General features: G+C 41.3%; 1 protein-coding gene across 4 annotated transcripts in view; it reads right to left on the minus strand.

The window, feature by feature from the left end:
- Positions 1-22,307, minus strand: part of drp2 (dystrophin related protein 2) — a 271,520-nt gene that overhangs the window by 61,683 nt on the left and 187,530 nt on the right. For all 4 annotated transcript variants that reach the window (XM_057851078.1, XM_057851075.1, XM_057851076.1 and 1 more), the window contains 3 exons: positions 18,701-18,761; positions 14,900-14,961; positions 6,987-7,061 (listed from right to left, as the gene is read on the minus strand). In XM_057851078.1, coding sequence (XP_057707061.1) covers positions 6,987-7,061; positions 14,900-14,961; positions 18,701-18,761 — 198 coding nt within the window. The remainder of the gene's footprint in view (positions 1-6,986; positions 7,062-14,899; positions 14,962-18,700; positions 18,762-22,307) is intronic.

Here is a 22,307-nt window from a genome sequence, read left to right on the forward strand (position 1 = left end):
ATAGTAGCTTTTTAGTATTAAAAAATTGTCTACGGTTCTCATTTTAGCTGGAAATGTACATTTGGAACAAAAACTGAGAAAAGATGGTCTATGAATACTATAGAACTTTGTATACTACAATAAAATATTTGTTTTGAGTAGATGTTTGCCAATATCTCATTTTTGATAAATTACAAACTTAGCCAGTTTTCATCGAGGACTACAGAAATGGGGGAATATTTATTTACATTTTTTAAAGAAAATTTTAATTTAAACAAACAAACAAACAAACAAAAAAACCCACAAAAAAAAAAAAAAAAAAAATCCCAAAACATAATTGGAAAAAAAACAAACAAACTGTAATTACTTTGGTTCTTGTTTTTATTTAATGGTTAAAAAAATCCTTTTAAAAGAAAAACATTTACCATTAAAAAACTCAAAAAGCCTGAGGTCAACAATGTGCTCAATTAGTTTGATAATTTATTAGTTGCCAATTCATCGATTAATCGTGGCAGTAGAATTTGGTAACCTGACACATAATGGCATGTAACTCTGCTAAATACAACTCAGAGTCAGAGTTCAATAAAATTTATATAATACAAGAAAAAACTACAACATTTTTGTGTGAGTGTTGTTGTTGTTGTTTTTTGTTTTTTTTAAACTCATTAGTTGCCATTGGAAATATCACTGTCACCCCCTCCCAGTCAAAATACATTGGATGTCAATCACCCTTAATAGCTCTGAAACATGAGCACAACTGCATCCAGTAGTGGAGTTCCTTAAATATTGAACACAATTTAGAATCGGCGTCATATTTCTCTAACATTATCTTCAGTATACTTTAATCATGTAGCCCAACAGCAACCCAAATTCTAGTTTTTTTTTTTTTTGCTACTTACTTTCAAAGCACAAGTGTGATTAATACGTCTGGCCTCTGCAAAAGTAATGACGCTGCAATATTTTGAATTCATCATCCCCAGAACTGCCGATCTGATCACAACCCAATAACGTCTCCATTTTCAGATATTACTTCTCTTGAGAAACGGCTTGGTTGCTGTGAGAGATGTTCTGGTAGCGTAACGAGGGCTTTGACCCTGAAGCAGAACATATTCAAGGCTTAGCCGTGCAGCAAAAACTGATTACTGTCTCCTCTCAGATTCAAATAGACCAATTAGTGGCTCTAATTACTAAGGAACCAGTGAATTCAATGGCTCTTGACTTTTATTGCATACTGAGGTCTTGTCTACACGTAGCGGGGGAAAATAAATACATACACATTAACTTGTTTTTTGGAAAAAAAAAAAAAAAACAAACATCCACACCAAGTGCATTTTTAAGCACATTTCAAATAATGCTAGATCTTTTGTTTGTTTGTTTATAGCAGGGGTGTCAAATTCACTTTTTCGGGGGCCACATAAAAGTTGTTTTTTTTCGGCGGGCCATCATTTTTTGCCAACTAGGGCTGCCACAATAATTGATTAATTAACAACTAATGGATTAGCAAATGAATTGAGAAGTATTTGATAGTCGATAAATCGTTTAGAGACTTTGTTGACGTGAAAATTGTTCGAATGCTCTTTTAATAAGAAAATATTCTCCGATAAACAAGTTTCCGAGGTACTTCTGCTTTACTTCCGCAACTTCCATTTTAGAATTTCTCCATCCAAAACAACAGTGGAGCTGGAGTAACATTACTCATCAAAAAGGCAATTTGGAAATACCGCATCAATCTGCCATCATCACAACAGGGGAGGACAACATGTTCATGAAGGCTTATGTGGAACCAAGCTCGTGCCACCATAAAGACCGGGTGTTTTTTTAGCCATGTTGCCGCTGTGTTATGGAAGGTATGTTTGTCCTATCCCTGCATAATCATACAGTGGGGCAAATAAGTATTTAGCCAACCACTAGCTGTGCAAGTATTCCCACTTGAAAATATCAGAGGCCTGTAATTGTCAACATGGGTAAACCTCAACCATGAGAGACAGAATATGAAAAAAAAGGAAAATCACATTGTTTGATTTTTAAAGAATTTATTTGCAAATCATGGTGGAAAATAAGTATTTGGTCAATACCAAAAGGTCATCTCAATACTTTGTTATGTACCCTTTGTTGGCAATAACAGAGGCCAAACATTTTCTGTAACTCTTCACAAGATTTTCATACACTGTTGCTGGTATTTTGGCCCATTCCTCCATGCAGATCTCCTCCAGAGCAGTGATGTTTTGGGGCGGTCATTGGGCAACACGGACTTCCAACTCCCTCCTCACCCCGTAGCGTCAAAATGATAACAAGAATAGTTAGCAAAAATCCCGGAACCACATGGGGGGACCTAGTGAATGACCTACAGAGAACTGGGACCACAGTAACAAAGGCTACTATCAGTAACACATTACAGGCCTCTCTAATATTTTCAAGTGGGAGAACTTGCACAATTAGTGGTTGACTAAATACTTATTTTTCCCACTGTATGTCCGTTGCTGAAAAAAATACTAAAGCTGAAATCTTGCGCATGAAATGACTTAATGCCTTTTATATTGTTATTACGATGGTGATTGTAATTATAATGATCTCTAATATTATTTACTAAAACTACTGTACTGCTGTGACTGCAACACATATGCTATCTGCTGGTAGTCTGTTGCTAATCAGTATGTGTAGAATGTCAACGCATAAATGCAAGTGTTACAAGTTTTTTGTTCGTTTGTTTACAGGTGGAAAACGCTGTTAGGCAAGAGAAGATCACTCTATGTGCCTCACAAAAACATTTACTGTACGTTGATGGACATACATCGAGACTACGTGCGCTCTACCGGGGGCGGCTGGGAGATACGCTGTTGAAGTTGAAATCATTGAGGACAGCAGGAAAAAGGCTGTCTGGAGGCCGTCGAGGGTCTCAGTAATGTCGGGTGAAAGTTTGGCGAGGCTCCAGAGCTGTGCTGTCTGACATCACATTCTCGTATGCTACTTTTCTAATAATTTTATAAATTGTGATTTATTGACCTGTTTTGCACATGCATCAAACATTTTAAATAAAAACAACAAATGGAATAATGTTGTCCAAATTTTTTATCCTGATCAATATCTTCAATAAAAAATAATGACATGGTATTTTTGTTTATATGTACATACCTTGTAGTATTTCCTTGTAACAACAAAATTTGTGTCAGCCCTTCTGCATTCGGTAATGTAATAAATGTTATATTATTTGTAATTTCACCTCATTTTGGTCACTCAAGTGGCCGGCTTATCAATCTACACCTCATGTCAACACAGGCTGACAGGTTGTAATCATCTTGCCCACGAATGATCAAGGAAGTGATAAGAAGAGTCATACAATCTTTTAGGTATATCCGTAGGTTTAAATCACATCTTTAATCACAACCTTAACTTTAACTTGTCTGCAGCTGGTTTCGATTTAAAGCATATGGCGAGGTAAATCCACTCTGGAGCTTTGAAGCTGGAATGTCTTCAAAACATTCCACTTCAAACTACATATATAGAGCCTACCCACGTACCACGTGCTCGCTGTATGGTTCCGCCCACTTGTCCGTCATTTTGACTCTGTATTAGTATTGTTTTCAATTGATGGCGGAATTTAAAATGCATTTCATGGAAGACCCGGTGCTTTCTGATGCCGCAAACTCACTGGATCTGTTGCATAAAAGGCGTTATGAGGAAAAGCTTCGTTCTATACAGTCGCCAGATCCATATTTGATGCCCAAATCGATGTTTTTCGACCCAGTGTCTTCGCCCTGTCTGCCTGACATCTGCTACGCAGATATTTACAATTATCTTGTCCACACTAAATCAGCCTATTCTCACGAAAATATGAAAAACTTCAAGAGCTTGGAGGCTTATAAATACTTTGTTGCTGGTTGGGTGAAACAGGTCCTCGTCCACGAAAATTCGGCAGGAATCTATCTTGTGCTTGGAAAGGTGAGTTACGAAATTTTCAATTCAAAATCTTTTGTTATTGCTAACATCCACTGTCAAGTCTAATGTATTTCATGTCGTTTGTCAATGGAGTTAAGGCTTTTAATGTTTATATGGTTTAGCGATAGCATTCTCACTACATACATACGTGTATGTTGTCGGCGATTAGCCTAGCAATGATCTTAATTGTGGTTATTTGTCAGCCCCGTAGACGAGGCCAGTTTCTTTCACTTGGTACCAGCTAAATATTATTCAAAAAATAACGATGGTGGAAGAAAGGGAAGTCACAAACATCTTGAATTTGAAACTATGTCGTACTACGTCATATGTTGTCGGCGATTAGCCTAGCAATGATCTTAATTGTGGTTGTCAGGCCAAAACCCTCTAAATATATATTAAATGCATCTTACCGGATATAAAATGACTACTACATAGTCTGTGGTGATTTTTTGGTGTCCAGTTTTCACGTCGAATTGCAGCCGTCCATTTCGCGCTCCTCTTTGGATCCCTCGGAATACGGTAAAACTTCAAGTCTCTCCTTCCATCTTCTCTGTTAGTGCAACCAACAGCCACACATGCCTTCACCATTTTGATTATTAATGTTAAGGAGCAGAAAAACACGCCGTAAATAGGAGAAATGTACGTAGCCGTAACAGGTTAACACTATGTTTTGACGGACAAGTGGGCGGAACCATACAGCGAGCACGTGGTACGTGGGTAGGCTCTATAGGCGCTTCGCTTCCAGGAGTTCAAGCACAGCAAAGAACGTCTGGAAGTGTCATCTACGTCATGCTGACTCCATTTTTGGAGATTCCATGGGTTCCTCTGGTTTGATGTGCAGTTTTAACTTTGTCAACACACTGCTTGTTTCAACTGCAACTAATGATGTTTTTTGTAAACCAGAAGTTCGGAGCAGACATTTTCCAAGATGGCGCCGCCCATATTTCGCTCAGGAAACGTCTATAGTTTTTATTGTGTATTTATTTAATTGTTTTAATGAAGAAAACAAACAAAAAGGAAAACGGTAAAAATTTTCTTCCTTCCTTCCTTTGCTAAATTTATTATTATTTTTTTTTCAAATAAAAAAGAAAAAACTTTTTGGGGCATTATTATTCATTTATTTATCACTTATGTTTTTAAAGTTAAATAAATGAAAAAAAAAGGAAAACAGCAGAAAATACATTTTTTTTAAATTCATGTTTTACATTATATTTTTGTAGTAAAATTGGAAGAAAAGTAAAATTCTATTTACTGTATATTTTTTAATTTTATTAGTTTCTTTTGCGTCATATTTTAACATGAATTCGACGAACGTGATTTACTTTTGCGGACCACAGTCCCACACCATATTTGGCACTTAGGCCTTGAGTTTGACACTTGGGGTCTAAAGCAGTGGTCCCCAACCATCGGGCCGGGGACCGGTACCAGTCCGTTGCGCCTATGCTAATGGGCCACGCAGAAATAATAATTTATTAACAACTGCATACTGGCCTGTGCCTCTTGACACACCAATCTGCCCGCCTACTCTATTGACTAGTCCGAGTAGAGATATGAGTAATTCGCCCTATAGCGGTGGCCGTCATTACTGAGGTGTTCAAATACCTCAGTAGCAGCCTAGCGTCAGTCAATGTAAACAATAACGAATAACGTTAGCTGACTGCTGCTGGCTGTGTGCTGCGGGTGCCACACCTCAACAATGGCGGACAGTGTACTTCTCGTCGTTTTGCGTGAATTAGTCAATAGAGATAATAATAAAGCTGAAAAGGATGTCGTCATAGAAATCAATTAGCGCTAGCATCTATATTAGGAGCTAGCATCTATTTTTTTATGTCTATGTGCGCTTGTCCTCGATAATGATGTATGAGGTAGGCACATCAGATTTGTTTCCGTAAATAGTAAGCCCACACGCTAGCGAAGATGACTGAAAAACAGATGTCTTTGGAAAGCTTTTTATGAGGAAAAAGCCACCTGACGAGTTAAAAGAGGAGCCTACGTCCAAGTTGCATAATCTGTGACCAAAAGTTAGAAAATGAGGCAACGAAGCCTTCAAAGCTGCTTCGGCACATAATGACTATGCAAACTGGAATCATGGATAAACATTTGGATTTTTTTAAACAACAAAAGCGTGAGCACGAGGGACGGAATTAATTAGTAGGGGCCACAACATCAACAAAAGGCGATTGCACTGAGAGCATCATACCTCGTGGCGTACCCTAATGTTAAATCCAAGAAACCTTTCACGATTGGAGAACTTACATATGATGCCTGCAACCAAGGATATTTGCCGTTTAGGAGAGGCCACTGTGAAAAAAGGTTGATTAAGCGTCTCGTGAGTTACATTTTTCCTGCACTTCACGCTCGTTTTTAGCACCATCGTGTTATTTTATAGTGACTGTATTTTTCTGCCACATATTGCCAGCCCATGGAAAAAAGACCCACAACACACCGGTCCGTGGTGCAATAACTGTTGGGGAGCACTGATCTAGCCTTCTCATGCTTTACATTTTGTTATTTAAAAACAATGTTTAAAATTTCTTGGAGGTGATCAGAAGTAGAAAATGTCATTTTTTAAAGTTTGGAGGACATAAAGAGGAACATGGTGAAGTTGAATGAAAAAAACAACTTCATTTTGATTGAAAGGTTTTAAAACGCTTGCTTTAATGTCATAAATTTGCATTTGTGTGTGGATAATAGGGCAAATTGTAGGAAATATTCTTTTAATGAGATATCCTGCTATGTGTGGAAATAATGGAGTGCAAACTCTCCGAGAAACAATGTAGAGCAATGATTCCGAATGAAAAACTCTCTCGGCGATTGTAACACAGTATATCTCATTCTATAGGGGCAGTTGTCATAGAGCATTAGTGATATGGAAGGATAACAATATACTTACCTCACTGATTTGCCGCCAATGTGTCAAGGGAAATCGCTTAAGTCTTTCAGTGCCATTGATGTCCAAGATGTCCAATCCATTGGGAGAGGCTGGCAGCCCTCCAAGTTCAAATGGATTGGATGTCTCTCGCCGTCAATGGTACTGAAACATGCTTCACAGAAATGACGGTGCAACTTACGTCTCAGAGCCTTCTGAACCCGCCGCAGCTTCATGGCCGTTCTGTACGCCGAGAATTTGATGTTGTTCAATTCCGCTGATGGGGAAACAGAAATGGCGATTTATTATCATACCAGTGCAAGATGCCACAATTCGTTGGATCTCTGTGCCCCTTTTTCGTGCGGGTTTCTTAATTTTGTCAAATAAGGTTAACTTCGCTGTGGCATGACATCATTTAATTCCAGTTAATTAAAGGTTAAGCGAAAGGCAATCAGCGCAGCGGAGATGCGCTCCCTGAGGTTTTTTTCATCATAAACACAAGGCCCATTAATGAGATGTGTGACAGCTTGCACCCTCAAAGCTGAAAGCCTGTAGGTGACGTGATGCCACTGAGGACCCGATGGAGGCGTGTGAATTAGCTGTTGCATCACAAGCGTTGAAACACGAAAGAACAGAAAAAGCGAAAAAGTAGAAAATAATTGTGCTTGATTTGACAATGTTCTAAAAATTCATCATCAAATCTCGATTATTTCCACAAAATACAGTATATAACAAAGCAGTTTCTGCTCTTGCACCCCTCCCTAAAATAAACTGCTGTATTTTAAGCCAAAAGAACTGTTGTGTTTGATAGAACAATATGTCTATATGCTGCCATTGCAGATTCATGGCTCATTAAGCCCCCGAACTATTTTTAATTTGTCCGTTTTACCCTGGAGACCCCCGTTTACAGACGTCACACAAATGCTTTTGTTTCAACCCAACCATAAAAAGAAGGTTATTATATTTATTATTCAAAATATCTGTCATTTTTAGCTTAGAATCATTAATTGATGTCTAATATTTAGGTAAAAAAAAAAAAGACTTAAAAAAATTATTCACTCGCGCATTTTAAACTTTTAAACAAATTACGTCACAATAAAAAAAATGGTGTCCGTAAATTACTCACTGGTATCTACTTCATAACTATCACTTAATTGTATTGTTTTTGTTACTGTCGCATTTTCCCCAATATTTTAGGTGATAAATAATCGATCCAAACAAAGGAAAATTGAAAAAAACGTTTAAAAGTAAATTTATGAAAAAAAAAAAAATCTCCACCAGTCCTTGATGTCTGTGATTTCTGCATCGCGACCCTTGTTATATTACCATGTTTCACCCATAAAATCCCCCCAAAATCCGGGTGTGGCTATTCACAGCTGTTTCTTGACTCTGGTGATACATGCTACATGGAGTTTTTGGATCGAAAAGAGGGAAGTACGCGATAATATCTCGTTAAAATCATGGCGTCTTTAATTATGCTTTTTAAAAAGATTTTAAGCTTTCCAATGATGTATCACACATGCATATACAGTAGAACAATTTTGAAATTTGGCCAAATTGGGGGTCTCAAAGCGGAACTTCATGTCAAGCGTTTTCTGCCATATATATTAAAAAATATTTTTTTCAGGGCCAAAAAAATAACAAAACAATACAGAAATACAATGACATTCCCAAAAGATACAAAAATAATATGTTATATAAAAGTAATGTAACATGATCAAAAAAACTAAACTTTTTTTCCCCCCCCGGTATCGGATTGGGACTCGGCAGATTCTCAAAATCAGGTGACTCGGACTCGGGTGTAAAAATATGTGATCAGGACATCCTTATAGCAGACCCAAAATTGCAACCATACAAAGTCAATAATAAATGAAATAAATATAGAAAAAAAATGATGTAGAAATGCATATAAACTACAATTGGATATAGAAAAGTATATACTGACAGTAACATAAGGTAGTAGAAGTCCCGATTAAGCTTTGTTGTGTCATATCTGTATGCCTTCTCAGTTCTTTTTTCATTCCAGCATCTGATTCAGCTGGATGGGCGGGGCCGTTGCAACACACCTGTGGCGCATTTGGAGCGCTCATTATTTAAGGACTCCGGCCACAGTCTGCGAGTGTCGGACTATTGCTTGTTTGCTTGCTACTTGCCTTGCTTACCGCCTGTGTGTTCATCGTCAGCCTTCGAGTTTTCCGACGTTCTACGGTCGTATTTTGGTTTGGTCATCTTTACACTAGTGCTCTTTTGGGCTTGGTAATTAGATTCTTGTACTGTTATATTCATGCATTTTTCGCGTGCTCCCTTTGTTGTACTGTATTATTATACTCGTGTTTATTGGCGTGCTCTCTCAGTTTGTTAAACCCGCATTTTTGGCGTGCTCCTTTTGTTGTACTTATTAAATACAAACGTTCACTATTTCTGTTTCTTGGTCTGTGATTTGGATCCGCCTCAACGGCTTGCCGTTCACAACAGAATAGTCCGACCATATGGATCCCACAGACACGGAAAGTATGCGACATGTGCTCGCGGAACACGGGCATATGATCAGCAGGAATGATCAGTCATTGCGTGCATTAGTGAATGTGATCGGCTCGCTAACTACAAGAATTAAGAATATGACGTCACCTGTACAGCCCGTTGACGCTGCCGCGGCGCCCGATCTATCCACCCCGTCTCCAGTGGGCTCACCGGCAGCTTTTCGGGAGCCGTTGTTGCCACACCCCCATCGTTATGAGGGAGAGGCAGGTGCTTGCCAACTATTTTTGCACCAGTGCTCCCTTGTGTTCGACCAACAACCTCAAACGTTTGCGAGTGATAGATCCCGTGTAGCGTATGCAATGAGCCTCCTTGCCGGTAAAGCTGCAACATGGGCCATGGCGGTAAGCAACTCAAGACCCGCGATCCGTCATTCATTTGAAACTTTTAAGACTGAGCTCGTGAGAGTTTTCGATCATCCGGTTAAAGGCAAGGAGGCAGCCAGCCGCCTGCTGGATTTTTCCCAAGGCGATCTGACCGTAGCGGATTACTCTATTCAGTTTCGCACTTTGGCCGCGGAGTGCGGTTTCGAGGAAGCAGCGCTGTGTGGTATTTTTCGGCGCGGGCTGTCTTCGGCGGTTAAAGACGAGTTGGCGGCCCGGGATGACTCATCGAATCTGCAGGAGCTGATTGAGTTGTCCGTAAATTTGGGTCATCGTCTAAAAGAGCGTGAGAGAGAGAGAGCTGCGGAGTATCGGGAACGTCGCGGGTCAACGCCGCAGAGCAGCCCGACGGCGGCCGGTCCGGACGGCTTCATCAAACCACCGTTGGTCTCTACGTCGACACGGAGGCCGGTACCGACGGGAAAGGAGCCTATGCAACTCGGCGGCGGACATCTTTCTGCGGCGGAGCGACGAAGACGGATGATGGCAGGCTTGTGTCTGTTTTGTGGCTTGCCGGGGCACCGTGTCGCCGCTTGTGACGCCGCCCCTTCGCATCGACTGGAATCTTCGTTGCCTGGGGCTCCCCTCGCCCGAGGGGGTACTAGTACGAGGTTCGTACAAGACAGCAATCCCTCAAGTGAGTTGCCTCGGGACGAGTTGAAGGAACAAAGAGACTCCCAAGGTGTGGTGAGACTGCAATTGCCGGGAGAAGTGTCGCACGGTGGGGTTCACTTTAGTTTTACTGCTCTAATTGATTCAGGGGCAGATGACTGTTTTATAGACCAGAGTGTTGTTGACGCGCTTAAATGTCCTTTAATAAGACTCGCTAGGCCCAAAAGGGTTTTAGACCTCAATGGGCGCCCTCTGGCGGACGTGAAGTTTATTACGCCCCCGCTCAAATTAAAGTTGTCCGGGAATCATTTTGAGGCCCGTAGCTTCTGGGTTATGCCGTGCAAATCGGCTCCGGTCGTGCTGGGACTCTCCTGGTTGAAAGTGCATAATCCTAATATTGACTGGGCGAAGACTCAAATAGTTGCTTGGAGTACGTTCTGTTATGCGCACTGTTTACGTTCGGCGTGTCTACTTCCCGGTCAAGAAAAAACTGCTACCGAGCCTGCTAATTTGAAAAATGTTCCCGCCGAGTATCATGATCTCCAGCGTGTATTCAGTAAAGAGCAGGCTGGTACCCTGCCCCCGCACCGTCCTTACGACTGTGCCATTGATCTGCTGCCCAATGCACCGTTGCCCAGTTCGCGATTATACAAGGTCTCTAGACCGGAGCAGGAAGCTATGAGGGAATACATCTCCTCTTCCTTGGCTTCGGGCCTTATTCGCCCTTCGTCCTCTCCTTTGGGGGCGGGGTTTTTCTTCATTGGCAAAAAAGATGGGGGACTTAGACCGTGCATCGACTACCGGGGTCTCAACGAGATTACTGTTAAAAATAAATACCCGTTACCGTTGTTGGATTCGGCTTTCGCGCCGCTAAAATCTGCCACCATTTTCACCAAATTAGACTTGCGCAGCGCTTACCACTTGGTCAGGATTCGTGAAGGAGACGAGTGGAAAACCGCATTTAAAACCCCGCTTGGGCATTTTGAATACTTGGTCATGCCTTTCGGTCTGACAAATGCGCCCGCAGTGTTTCAGAGCCTCATTAATGACGTATTGCGGGACATGCTAAATGTGTTCTGTTTTGTTTATTTGGATGACATCTTAATTTTCTCCAGAAGCTTGCAAGAACATCGCCAACATGTCCGGATAGTTCTGCGAAGACTGTTGGAAAACCGGTTGTTTGTTAAGGCCGAGAAGTGTGAGTTTCACCGTGAGTCAATGCAGTTTCTCGGTTTTGTTGTGGAAAAAGGGCAGCTAAGGCCTGATCCAGCAAAAATTCAGGCGGTGGCAGAGTGGCCCACCCCCACCTCACGTAAACAATTACAACGTTTCCTCGGGTTTGCTAACTTTTACAGGCGTTTTATCCGCAATTATAGTATGAGGGCCGAGCCCCTTACCAGGTTGACCTCTAACAAGCGACCATTTGTGTGGTCCTCTGTGGCAGAGGCCGCATTTGTAAGCCTTAAACGAGCGTTCACAAACTCACCTGTCCTTGTTCATGCTGACTCAGATCTCCCTTTTGTGGTCGAGGTTGACGCATCGAGTTCCGGAGTGGGGGCCATCCTTTCCCAGAGGTCTGCAGTCGACCAGAGGCTGCACCCCTGTGCATTCTACTCCCGCCGCCTCAGCCCGGCCGAGGCGAATTATGATGTTGGCAACAGGGAGCTGCTCGCTATAGTCCAGGCATTGCAGGAATGGAGACACTGGTTGGAGGGCACTGAGGTACCGTTCCAGATATACACAGACCATAAGAACTTGGAATACCTTCGTGCAGCCAAGCGCCTCAACTCTCGCCAGGCCCGCTGGGCATTGTTCCTGACCCGTTTCAACTTCCAGATTACCTACCGTCCAGGGTCAAGGAACGGGAAGCCCGATGCGCTGTCAAGGCTCCATGAGGCAGCGGAGGAGGGGTCTTCAGAGGAGTCTATTGTCCCCGAGAATCTGATCGTTGGCGCCCTACGTTGGGAAGTAGAGCGTCTTGTGGAAGAAGCCTTACGAGGGGTTAGGGTACCTGGGGGCTGCCCTGCCGGCAAGTTGTTCGTCCCAGTTGCTCAGCGCGCAGGAGTGCTGAAGTGGGGCCACTCCTCGAAGTTTGCCTGCCACCCGGGTGTGTCCCGCACATTCTTCCTCGTTTCCCAGCGGTTTTGGTGGCCAGGCATGCGCAAGGACGTCACTGACTATGTCTCTGCTTGTTCCGTCTGTGCTCGGGGCAAGCCAGTCCATCGTGCTCCAGCGGGCTTACTCCATCCGTTACCTGTTCCACCTCGCCCCTGGTCACATGTTGCGCTCGATTTCGTCACTGGTCTTCCACGATCCAGGGGTTGTTCGGTCATCTTGACGGTGGTGGACCGGTTTTCCAAGATGGCGCATTTCGTCGCACTTCCCAAGTTGCCTTCAGCCCTGGAGACCGCTGACCTGCTGGTGACACATGTTTTTCGGGCTCATGGCATCCCGTGCGACCTCGTCTCTGATAGAGGGCCCCAGTTTGTCTCACAGGTCTGGGGAGCGTTCTGCAAGGCTTTGGGGGCCACCTCAAGCAAATCTTCGGGTTACCACCCACAATCCAATGGGCAGACGGAACGGGTCAACCAGGAGCTAGAGGCCGCCCTCCGGTGTGTTTGTGAACTGCATCCGGCCTCCTGGTCATCGCACCTCCCATGGGTGGAGTATGCGCGCAACACCCTTGTTTCCTCTGCTACTGGGAGGTCACCTTTCATGACCGCATATGGGTACCAGCCTCCACTGTTTCCTTCCCAAGAAGCCGAAGTCATCGTGCCATCTGTCCAGGTGCACCTGCGGAGGGCCCATAGGGTCTGGAGGGATGCAAGGGCTGCACTAGTCCGCACGGCGGCCCGCAACCGGCAGATAGCTGATCGCCACCGACGGCCCGCTCCAGTCTATCGCCCAGGCCAGATGGTCTGGCTGTCAACGCGGGATTTACACCTGGCTGGGACTTCAAAGAAAATGGGCCCTCGGTTCGTGGGTCCTTTTGCTGTTGATGCTGTGGTGAACCCTGTGACTGTAAGGCTGAAGCTTCCCAGCTCGATGAAGGTTCACCCAGTTTTCCACGTCTCTCTGCTCAAGCCAGTCTCCACCTGTCCCCTGAACCCTCCGCCAGTGCCTCCTCCTGCTCCTCGCGTAATCGACGGTGGGCCGGTGTACACGGTACGTGCCATTCTCGACTCAAGGAGGAGGGGTAGGGGGGTGCAGTACCTGGTCGACTGGGAAGGTTATGGCCCTGAGGAACGCCAATGGGTCCCCCGCTCCTGGATCCTCGATCCGTCGCTGCTGCGGGATTTCCACTCTCGTCATCCCACGAAACCAGGTGGTCCGCCAGGGGGCGTCCATTGAGGAGGGGGTTCTGTCATATCTGTATGCCTTCTCAGTTCTTTTTTCATTCCAGCATCTGATTCAGCTGGATGGGCGGGGCCGTTGCAACACACCTGTGGCGCATTTGGAGCGCTCATTATTTAAGGACTCCGGCCACAGTCTGCGAGTGTCGGACTATTGCTTGTTTGCTTGCTACTTGCCTTGCTTACCGCCTGTGTGTTCATCGTCAGCCTTCGAGTTTTCCGACGTTCTACGGTCGTATTTTGGTTTGGTCATCTTTACACTAGTGCTCTTTTGGGCTTGGTAATTAGATTCTTGTACTGTTATATTCATGCATTTTTCGCGTGCTCCCTTTGTTGTACTGTATTATTATACTCGCGTTTATCGGCGTGCTCTCTCAGTTTGTTATATCCGCATTTTTCGCGTGCTCCCTTTGTTGTACTTTATTATTACACTCGCGTTTATTGGCGTGCTCTCTCAGTTTGTTAAACCCGCATTTTTGGCGTGCTCCTTTTGTTGTACTTATTAAATACAAACGTTCACTATTTCTGTTTCTTGGTCTGTGATTTGGATCCGCCTCAACGGCTTGCCGTTCACAACATGTTGAGATAACTTGTTTTTCGTAGCATTTAAGATCATATTCCTGTGAGTGTTACATTTCTTGTCCATTAATGTTACCAAGGTGCGAGTGAATATAATCTGATGCTACATTTTTGCTGGTGCATCAATGGCGTCTTCCATTGTATTTTAGCAGTACTGTAGTTTAACAAACAGTATGTGTAATTTTTTTGTTGCGTGAGTTTATTCTAACAGTTTACCTCAACATGTATTTAACAAATAGCTTGAAAACCTGAATGACTGTCAGTCTGTCAAACTGTTGTCAGGCTGCAGTTCTGCCACATTTGAGTGCTTGATTATGTCACAGCCAATGACCAAAGTTGATCTTGAATTTTCTCGGTCAACAATCTTGATCGTTTGATCGCCCATTGGTGTGCACTGATTTATATTTCTTTTCACTCTAGAGAATATTTATAGAAGAAAGACATTTATTTCCACATGTGGGCATTAGAGTTAAGGTATTTATTTAAGTAACTGCAGAGGGTACCTTGCCTTTATACAGTAATGTTTTGTTTTAAATCTAAATAGAAAGCAAGAAAAAAAAGCTGGATTTGGATTGAACGTATCTCAACTGATCTTTCAGTATTTCAGACACCAATACAAACAAAAAGTCTCGCTGCAGCATGCAACTCACAAAGCGCTTGGTACAGTTCAGTCATCTTTGGGTGGTCCCAGCATGTGGTCTGTGCCTGATGGCTGCAAAAAAGCAGAAGAAACGCACATTTTAAACATTCATGTAGCGCATTTAAATAGCAAAGGCAAGAAGACTAAATGTTTCACATTAAAAAAGTTAAACTACACAACGTGACAAAAACAATTAAAGCGAGCAGGGCAATTAAAAGTCTGAAACAATACGAGTTTGTTGTTGTTCTTTTTTTAGTCTAAGTACTCTCCAGGCAATTTATTCCACATTTGAAGGGTATTAAAACTGAAGACGGCCCCACTGTGTTTTTCTTCAAGGCACAGGGACCCATAGGTCAACTAAAAAAAAAATAAAAAAGAGAAAGATCCAGATGGCTCTACTGTAAATGATACATATAAATATTCATCATGGGTAGAATAACAAAGTGAGCAAATGAGGACGACGTGTATGCTGCACAAAAAAGAAGCAGGAGAGCTCTAAACACGGGTTGTGTATTGAAGAAATAACTGGATAAACATTTGAATGCACATACAAACGCAAAAGTTTTTTTTTCTCCTAAACATTCATTGATCCTGCTTTTTAATAGCAACTTCAACAACGGCTGCAATCCTGTTTTTACAACAATAAACATGCTGGGATTTACTGGAGGAAAATGGAAGGCATATCTCTTGTGATAAAGCCGTAACACATTGCTGCCAATTCACATATTATTTATTCATTGCAATTTCTTGCCATTCTTGTATTGGGGGAAAGTATAAGATCAGAGAAACGGGTGGAATGAAAGATCTATACTTCATTCATACACCGTATAATTTATTCCAAGCACCCCCTCATAATTCTTACGGCATACTGTAATATTAATATATTACTCAAGTGTACTTTATATGTCACAGGAATTGACTACTGAGTTCAATTCAACCCTCTGATTGGCTTGCAACTACAGTAATTCAGGGTGTACCCTGCCTACTGCGCATAGATAACTGGGATAGGCTCTAGCACCCCCGTGATCCTGCGGAATGGAAAACGAATGAATAAATTAAAAACAACATTTACATTAACAATGAAATAGTGAAAATAAGGATATAAACACACCAATTTTCAAAGGTGATCACAGTAGTCTTAAAAAGCTTTCCTGATTGCACATAAATATTATTGCTTGAACAATCACCCTGCCCGGGCATACTCTAGTCTTTCCCGTCCTAAATTGTGTGTACTTTGTGACACTAATTAGTTAGGCATAATATACATTTGATCATATTCATATTCATCATTATCCCTATTGTCTATGCTAATCCAGTGAAACTGTCCCGGCATTAAGACATTCAGATCTACCATTCAGAGTGTCCAAGCAGCTGAGCAGGGCAAATTAAAAAACAAAAATATTATGGCAGTAAAATGATTAAAATTTCTAATTGATTTAATCACAGCTTAAAGATTCATTAATCGTAATTAATCACAAATTCAAACCATCTCTAAAATATGCCATATTTTTATGTAAATTATTGTTGGAATGGAAAGATAAAACACAAGACGGATATTTACATTCAACATACTGTACATAAGTACTGTATTTGTTTATTATAACAATAAATCCACAAGATGGCATTAACATTATTAACATTCTTTCCGTTAAAGGGATCCACGAATAGAAATGATATCTAAATCTATCCACGGATAGATATAGCAATTTTATATTAAAAGCCCTCTTAATGTTTTCGTTTTAATACAATTTGTAAAATTTTCAATCAAAAAACAAACAAATAGCTCGCCATTGTTGACGTCGCCGAGCGGGACGTCACATGGCCTCCCTGCAGTTCTTCCACAGTGTCTTTAACTACGTAAGGTAGTGATTGAAATACACGACAAGGTGTCAATGGCGAGTTTTAAATTAATTAGAGATCTAGCCAAGGCAAAGTCTGAGTAAATTTTATGTGTATTTTGCATAGCTATTTTGTTTGGGAATGCCAGTTCTCTTTGCATTGCGCGTTTTTCTTTTTTTGAACATTATTTTTTTTTTTTGAAAGATAGGATTTTTTTTTTTTTTTTTTGGTGCTTTCACTAAATGATAGTGTAGTAACTTAGTGTTCCGCCCAAATGCATGAAGGGAAGTTGGGCAACCATGACTATGACTATCAGTGGTGGCTGCAAATGGTATATGTTCTGCGTTGTGTTCCATCAAGCGTGTTAAGAAGTAGATCATCTCCTGTCATTCTTCCCCACGTCATTGCCACAATTATTATGTTTGTTGTGAAAGAGTTGCCAAAGCTTAAGCTATTAAACACTGCGGTCCAATGAACGCCTGTGCCCACTCGCATTTCTCTGCCTCTTAGCTCTCAATGGGCAAAAACGGCATCATTATAATTTGTTAGAGACAATGCATGAGCGGGTCATTCCGCGCATGCGTTAAATGCGTCAAATATTTTAACGTGAATAATTTTAAAAATTAATTACCGCCCGTTAACGCAATGAATTTGACACCTCTGAAATATACATTGAAAAAGTTTGAACGTTATGGGAATAAAAACAAGTTATAAACTTTAGTTTCACTAGCACAACTTTCATTCTGGGGGGAAAAAAAACCCTACAATCTTTTACCCTTTTTAGGACTAATGACTAGTTTTGCAATTAAAAAGATAATGTAACCTAATAAAGACCTGGCGTCCAGATACTGTACATGGACTTCAAATGATATGTGAATACCAGGTTCCAAATTATAACATACACATATATTACACATATATACATACATACAGACATACATACAGTATATGTAAATATATTAATCATGATCACATATACTACAACTGAAATAGTTAATAAAAACAAACTGAAAATGAATAAAAAATAGCAAAATACCCTCTGGCTCTAAAGCAGATTTTTAACATTTTTTAATTTCATTGTGTGGCTCGGCTCGGCTCCGGCTTTCCTGTGTAGAGTTTGCATTTTCTCCCCGTGCCTGCGTGGGTACTCCAGTTTCCTCCCATCTCCCACAAACCTGCATGGTAGGCTGATTGAACAGTCCAAAATGAAACCTGAAAGGTTTTGTTTTGTCTCTGTGTGCCCTGTGACTGGCTGGCAACCAGTTTACGATGTACTCTGCCTCCTGCCCGTTGTTAGGTGGGATTGGCTCCAGCACCCCAGCCACCCTCTTGAGGATAAGCGAATTGTAAGATGAATGAATGAATAATTTCATTGTATTTAACACATTGTCAGCCAACGACAACACCGTTTTTGTCAAATTCATTTAAACCGGGAGGAATGGCTGTGAGTGATCATCTTTCAGTGCCATTGAGGGCGCTAAATGTGCGCTGCATTATGACTGGGACGGGTGGCAGCTATCGTTTGCTGACAGCATCCCCCAGTCAGTGGCATGTACTATGTAAAATGATTGCCCTACAAAGGAGTAAAAAAGAAGATAGAATATTCTGAAAGAAAAAATTAAATAAACTATCCTATAAAAATAGGATTTTTTTTTTACTGTAGCGGTAAAATATATGGTTGGTTGCGGAGTCCAGAAAATACATTCTTTTTGCATATTGGGAGTACAAACTCAATTTTTAGAACCACATCTACGTATTTTTAATGACTAAAACATTTGTATCGCTCTACAAGGTCTTCGTGGACCAGTGAAGAACAAACACAATTGGCTTCAAAGACCAGTGGGCTCGACAGCGATCCGTGACTTTAAAGAAATTTGACCAAAAACAAAAATTCGCCTTCCTTTTATTCGTCTTCCCCTGTTCCCAGGAATAGAAAACAAACCAGAGAGAGTGACTGTGATGTTGCACTTACTTGATATAATATGGCACTTTGTTAGGGGAGATGGCACGCTCCCATGGTATCTGCACTGAACCTGCAACACACACACGGGAAATATATACAGTGGAATAAGCTGGCCATGCGTGAAAAGCCATGGCACACGCCCGCCTCTGTGACATCGTGCCCAGACAGTGTTGTTCATTCAGACCTCATTAAGTGGGTGGCTCTGGCGTGGTCAGACAAAGGACAAAAAGATAGTGTTGCGTTTGTTTGGCATGGCCAAATAGGAGGAAGAGAAGTGAAGAATGGGGCTATGTTTCACATTCAGAGCCATGAACTGCAGTGGGCTGGTGAGCTACATTTGTTATTTCAGCAAAGCTGTCATGACCTTTATGTTGAATGCAAACAGAATAGAGTGCAGTGATTTACGTGCTCAGGCCAAAGTTGATCGATACAGCTATCCAATATATTTTTAACTCAATGGACGCCATTGACATGGCGATAGATGTTTGATCCATTTGACCAGATGTGTTTGAGATCGCTGTGCTAATTTTATGTATACAACAATTACTTCATATTAGGAGTGTAACGGTAGATTGATGGGTTCACTTGTTGGCTGCTATTGATAGTGATAGCGGATCCAGAGTTGCTTTAAAAATGAGGCATTTTTGCATTGACCACACAGTAACTTTGAAAAATTGTAACTTACAACACTGAAACAAAGGAAACAGATCAACAACCTTCTTACTCTTCAGTCATCTTTTAAGTTTTTTATAAATTAGCTCATCGGCCGCCATTGACCGCGAGAGATGTTTTTGATTTTTGAGAGACATTTTGATTGAGAGGGCTTGCAGCAATCGTCCGATCGCTGCCAGCCCCTCCGGGTCTATTGTCGTCAAATGGCACTGAAATATCATCATTCAATAACAAACATCCCAGTTAAAACAGATTTGACATTCACCACTGTCAATGGCAGTAAATGAGTTAAATTTCAAACTCTGAATCAATTTTACTGCTCCAAAACCACCAGCAGATGGTAGCAATGTACCATTTTATATATAAGCTCAAGCTCGCTTGTGAGTTCGCCACAGTGTTATTTTTGTTAACGATGAAAACAACAAAAACAATGTTATGATTACCCCTTTTCACGATGAGATGACATGAAAATCCTTAGTAGTTTCTGTCAGATGATCACATTGCTTGACATTTTTGGCCGATTGCACGTTGTTTTTTCAGACTACATCCTAGCCACGTTTTTTCACATGACGTGCAATTTTGCTGAAATAAAACTAATAAGATGCATAGACTTCATAATGATATGAACGGGTCACATTCGCCAGACACTACGCCACACCTTCAAGTAGGGGGCGGTCCTACACTCCGCTTCAGTCAGTCGAGGTCGCAGTGACTCAACACATGCAGCGATAAAATGGCGGCTTTAGGTTGAAAAAGCACGAAAGCTGTACCGCATACATACAGGAAGGATTATCTCAGGAGTGATTTGTTCGAAGATTCAAGGTAATTATTATATTTTTCGTAACATGCATGCATTTTGAAACGTTGAAACGAAAAAAATCAATAGGAGGAATTAACCGCTACGGCATGGGCGTCATAATTCGCAATATTTAGGTTAAATAAATGCTAACAGCCCGTTTTTGTTGTTGTTGTTGCTTTTAACCAAGAATCGAGACTGTTTTACGTCCACATCTATAAAGAAAACAGGGATTAAAACATTTATTCACAAAAATTTCAACGTAAAAAGCTCTTTGTTGTGATAAGGTGGCGCAACAGTGGCTTAAAGACTAGCAGCACATTAGACATATTTACTTAAAATAAATGTTAAATAAATAATAATAAATGCCCCCTTTTTTTTTAAAAAATTTTATTTTAACCAAGAAATGAGACTGTTTTATGTCCATATCTATAAAGAAAACAGGGATTTAAGAATTTTTTTCAAAATAATTTTCAACGTAAAAAGCGCTTTGTCTGTGTTTCCACTCGGTCAGCTTTGACAGAGATAATTATTATTATTAATCGGCCACGCATTCTGTGTCCCATCAATATCATTATGAAGTCTATGTACCGTAACATGAAAATAAGCATGTACTATAAATGGTACTTTAAATTGGTGAAAACGTTGATTTACTTATTTTTTAATGTTTTACTAAAACTGGACAAAAACCTTTGAATTTCTCCAGACCAATATGTATTGGGTTGTCGTCAACTAAAACTAAAACTGAAACTTGATTTGATTAACCTCGCAAATGGCATGCACGTCAGTGAATGAGAGTATAAAGTTAGCTGCCAGTCTGTGCATTTAGTGCTTGGGCGCCAGTTATAGCAATTGCAGTTAGTTAATGGATGTGCCTGCCTTGTGCTATGTTACCATTTGTCCAATAAAGCATTTGAAAGTGCACCGGCACTCTGTAACATTAGGGCTGACACATACATAGTTAAAAATTCAAGGTAGCTCACAGCCAGGCCCATACTTGCTTTAAAAGTAATCAGTAAAATCTGGAAATCAATTCTAAAACAGACTGGGAGGCAATGAAGTAATGCTAAAATTGGAGCAATGCGATACCGTCTACTTGATTTAGTGAGGAGCCTTGCTGCTGCATTCGGAACCAGCTGGCGGCAAGAGAGTGATTTTTGACTAATAGCGGAGAGGAGTAAGTTGCAGTAATGTAACCTGCAGAAAATTAGGGCATGAATCAGTCACTCAAGCTCGTGTTTAGTAAGTAAAGATTTTTATCCTTGCTCTGGTACGCATATGAAACAAATATATCTGGACGACTTTATCGAGATGGTTTATGAAGGTGAAATCTGCATTGGAGATGACTCCCACGTTTCTGGCTGAAGAAGTAAAGTCGTCTGCCAACCAAGGGTATACTTAACAAAGCGGGTGCTGTATTGCAAGTTGAATACAGTTATTTCCGATTTCGAGTTTTGTAAATGATGTAGGACAGGCTTTGTCTGGTCTCAGGAGAAAAACTACTAAGCCTTTTTCAGTATTAAATACAACAACATTTACGTGTGGTTTTACCCGCAATTTGACGACGCAAGACATCCAGCGATCATTTGCTGTCAACCTCTTCCAGTCAAAAGGGACTGGACGTCTAGCTCTGTCAATGGCAGCCGATAAGTACCATATGGAGGGTGAAAAATCAATGAATCGTCAAAATAGTCGTAAAGTGTGTTTAACATTTAATGACTGTATTTTAATTCAAGCATTCAAATGGGGAAGAACATTCCATGTCAGCTGGGGCATCTTTTCGCCCATCTCAGTCACAGCCGTGAACGTCACGCTTGAGTTCACCTTGGCAGCCAAACAGAAGACAAACTGTTGAAAACCTCAGCTGTGTGTGCGTGAACTTTCAAACTGAGCAAAGGCAAGAAAAAGGGCAGCCAGCCCAAAATGTGCATCCGTTTTAAAGGGCCCTACGGTGATAAGAAAAAAAAAAAACATGAATATCTAGTAGAATGCTGTAAGTAAAAATCAATTGTGTGTTATCATTTTAAAAAATAAAGTTGAGTTGGAATATGCTGTTGAGACCCACACAGATGCAGTGGCTTCAAACAATTCTTTAGCAGAGTCAAGTCCAGGAAGCATTTATAACAGGAAATACTGTAGTCTTAAAAA

The sequence above is a fragment of the Corythoichthys intestinalis genome, chromosome 11 (assembly GCF_030265065.1).
Source record: "Corythoichthys intestinalis isolate RoL2023-P3 chromosome 11, ASM3026506v1, whole genome shotgun sequence".
Classification (NCBI taxonomy): domain Eukaryota; kingdom Metazoa; phylum Chordata; class Actinopteri; order Syngnathiformes; family Syngnathidae; genus Corythoichthys; species Corythoichthys intestinalis.